The 2603-nt window shown below is 36.5% G+C and overlaps 1 protein-coding gene across 1 annotated transcript; it reads right to left on the bottom strand.

Annotated features, from left to right (window-relative positions):
- Positions 1-1467: 1467 nt before the first annotated feature.
- Positions 1468-2225, bottom strand: LOC145899196 (macrophage migration inhibitory factor-like). The gene has a single exon (XM_082987923.1). It carries the CDS (start codon positions 2168-2170, stop codon positions 1799-1801), a length of 372 nt encoding a protein of 123 aa, XP_082844049.1. The 5' UTR covers positions 2171-2225; the 3' UTR covers positions 1468-1798.
- Positions 2226-2603: the final 378 nt, after the last annotated feature.

The following is a 2603-nucleotide window of genomic DNA, read 5'->3' as shown; positions in this document are numbered from 1 at the left end:
ATGTCCCAAAACATTACTATTTCGTAATTGCATTCCCGCATTTAACCTTGGGGAAAGGCATGTGACATTTTAAACACTGTCGAGTTTTGTCCTACGTAACCACGTCAGGTGCATATAACCAACGTGAAACTAAATACGTCCAAAGCACAGTAAATACACTTATCTACTGGTCTTGGTACTATTAAAAAAATCATGTTATTCACATTCGATGAAGCGAGAGGAACTCGCGAAAGCTCGTGGTTTAACAAAATTGAAAATCAGTCTTTTTTAAGAGTGCCAAGACCAGAAAAGTGCAGTTCGGTGTTATAAGACTGATACGATTTATTGTGCAATTTGACAAATTAATTAACATATGTACAATCAGCACAAAATAGAACAACATCGTAAGCATAGGCTATTAGAACAGACTCAACAAGCTTTCTTATCTTAACACTGAACTCACAAATCCTTTGGGGAAAACGCTTGACTGAGAACCTAAGTCTACCCTCGATCCCCAGTCTTAACACGTTTGACTTACGTCGTAAAACTTGAACGAGTGTTTACATACCCAACTCACAATTCCTCGCGAATGAACCGGTCCACTTCTTTCTCTTTCATCAAATATGCACCTGTCTACAAAGTGAAGATTGTTTTGCCTTTAAAAATTTAGACACTATTGTTCGTACGTGTGTGTTTGGGTGCTTTGGTTTTATTGCGTGGTTTAGTTAAAAATCCACCTTTTCAGTCGCTAAGACTGATAAGAGAGCACCTTTCGAGCCATGTATGTCGCTAGAGTTTCCATCGTGGTTTATACTCTGGACCCGAACCCGATCCCCGTCCTAATTTACTCAATATTTCAATTAGTTCATACTTAAAAATATGACCTTAATCTGGTAGAGTGAGCATTCAAATGTTTCTGTCAGTAAAAATAATGACGTGACCGACGTCACCACTTGTACATTTGTGTAGAGAAAGTGAAATGATGACGCAAATATGGCAGAGTGAGCATTCGGACTCAATACTTTTTGTTTAAGCTTCAACGACCCGAAAGCGGAAATTGCATTTTTAAATGTTCGTTACGCAAGAAATTGGTTTCGCATGGTAACTTAGGTGCATTTGTACGCCCACCCAGATTAATTAAAATCTTGCGGAAAATTATAGGACGAACACACGAAGTGCAAATTATTTTCTCCAGTCACTATAATGACATAACTCATGTCAAGAAGTATCACATAAAATTGCTAATTGCGACTTATAGTCAAATAGAACAAGGGCATGTTGCGGTTTGTTTAAAATAGCACACACTGCAAAGAAAATGAGTTGGCTGCCGTGCAAACGGCAACACGCTGAAGATTGCCAATTATTGCTCCACAAAAGTTTTGGATAGTATTTCTAATTAGGAAAACTGGGTGGTTGTAATTCCGTTTGCTTGGTATTATCGAAAACCAGATTTATGAAAAGCCCTTTTGAACTGTTTTTATTGAATTTTTTGTATATTTTTCACACAGGTTTCATAAAAAGCATATCCACATCAAATTAAGGAAGCAAACACAGCAGTAGCAATGAAATACCCCAAACAAGATAAATGCAACATGAACTTTTGCGACGAACAAATGACATGCTTTTAATCACTAAGGGTTTGCACAATTGTAACAACTTTCGACAAAAAAAAACACAGTTTAATTTGAAATAAATTATCATGCATCATTTAACAGGTAGCAGCATTGGAAAAGATAGACAACACAATATAAGTCATCACCAATCAACATAGCCTATTGCTGCACAGTATAATTATTACAAATTGCAAACAACAAATTTACTATTTAGCCTGACTGAAAATGTGCTTGAATGTGTCAGCTTTGTAACACATTTTATCATCCTCAGGGCAGTGGAGTTCGAAGTACATTCTATCATCAGCAATGCCCAAATTTTGGTACAAATAATTCATAATTTTGTCTGCATAACTTCGGTTCAGTTCGGAGTCTTCAAAACGCCTGAGTGAGGTCAAACGACAAATCGCACATGGTTCCTCAGTTCCCCCAAATGACATCCACAAATCAGGTTGGATAACCACCCCAATATACTTCTCTGGCTTCTTCAGTAGCTCCGAAATCATAGTGGTCAGGTCTTGCAAAATTGTTTTAGGAATTTTGTCCTTTGTCACATTGGTTTTGACAAGCAAGTCAGGCATATTTTAAGTTTCTTTTGCTTGATGCTGGACAGACTAAGAACTACTTGCAGTAGAAGTTACTAAAATAGAAATACTTGTAAATGCTAATCATAACACAGATATTTAACTAGATATTCTAGCCTGCAAATTAAAACTGCTAATATACATATATAATATAGACTATTAAAATACATAAATAATATTTTGTCCAGCATGCATTCATACCTAAATAAGCTACTATTTGCATAGTTCAACATCATCTTGAACACAAAAAACACAAACCCTAAACCAAAAGCTGTTGGTAAAACTAGCTTGGTATCAAACGAAGCACCAACATTTGGGTAAGAATGGAACGGATGAAAACAAATAATTATTCAGATTTATGATTGAAGAATTAGCGATCACGACCGGTAGCTTTGGAGAACAGTTACGCATGATCGGATTTTGCCCGGTC

Source organism: Ascidia mentula, chromosome 4 (assembly GCF_947561715.1).
Source record: "Ascidia mentula chromosome 4, kaAscMent1.1, whole genome shotgun sequence".
Taxonomy (NCBI): domain Eukaryota; kingdom Metazoa; phylum Chordata; class Ascidiacea; order Phlebobranchia; family Ascidiidae; genus Ascidia; species Ascidia mentula.
The sequence above is the reverse complement of the archived record's forward strand: the minus strand, read 5'-3'. Positions and strand labels throughout refer to the sequence as shown.

Excerpts from the sequence above, each read along its gene's own strand:
- LOC145899196 (XM_082987923.1), bottom strand. The coding sequence starts at position 2,170 with ATGCCTGACTTGCTTGTCAAAACCAATGTGACAAAGGACAAAATTCCT.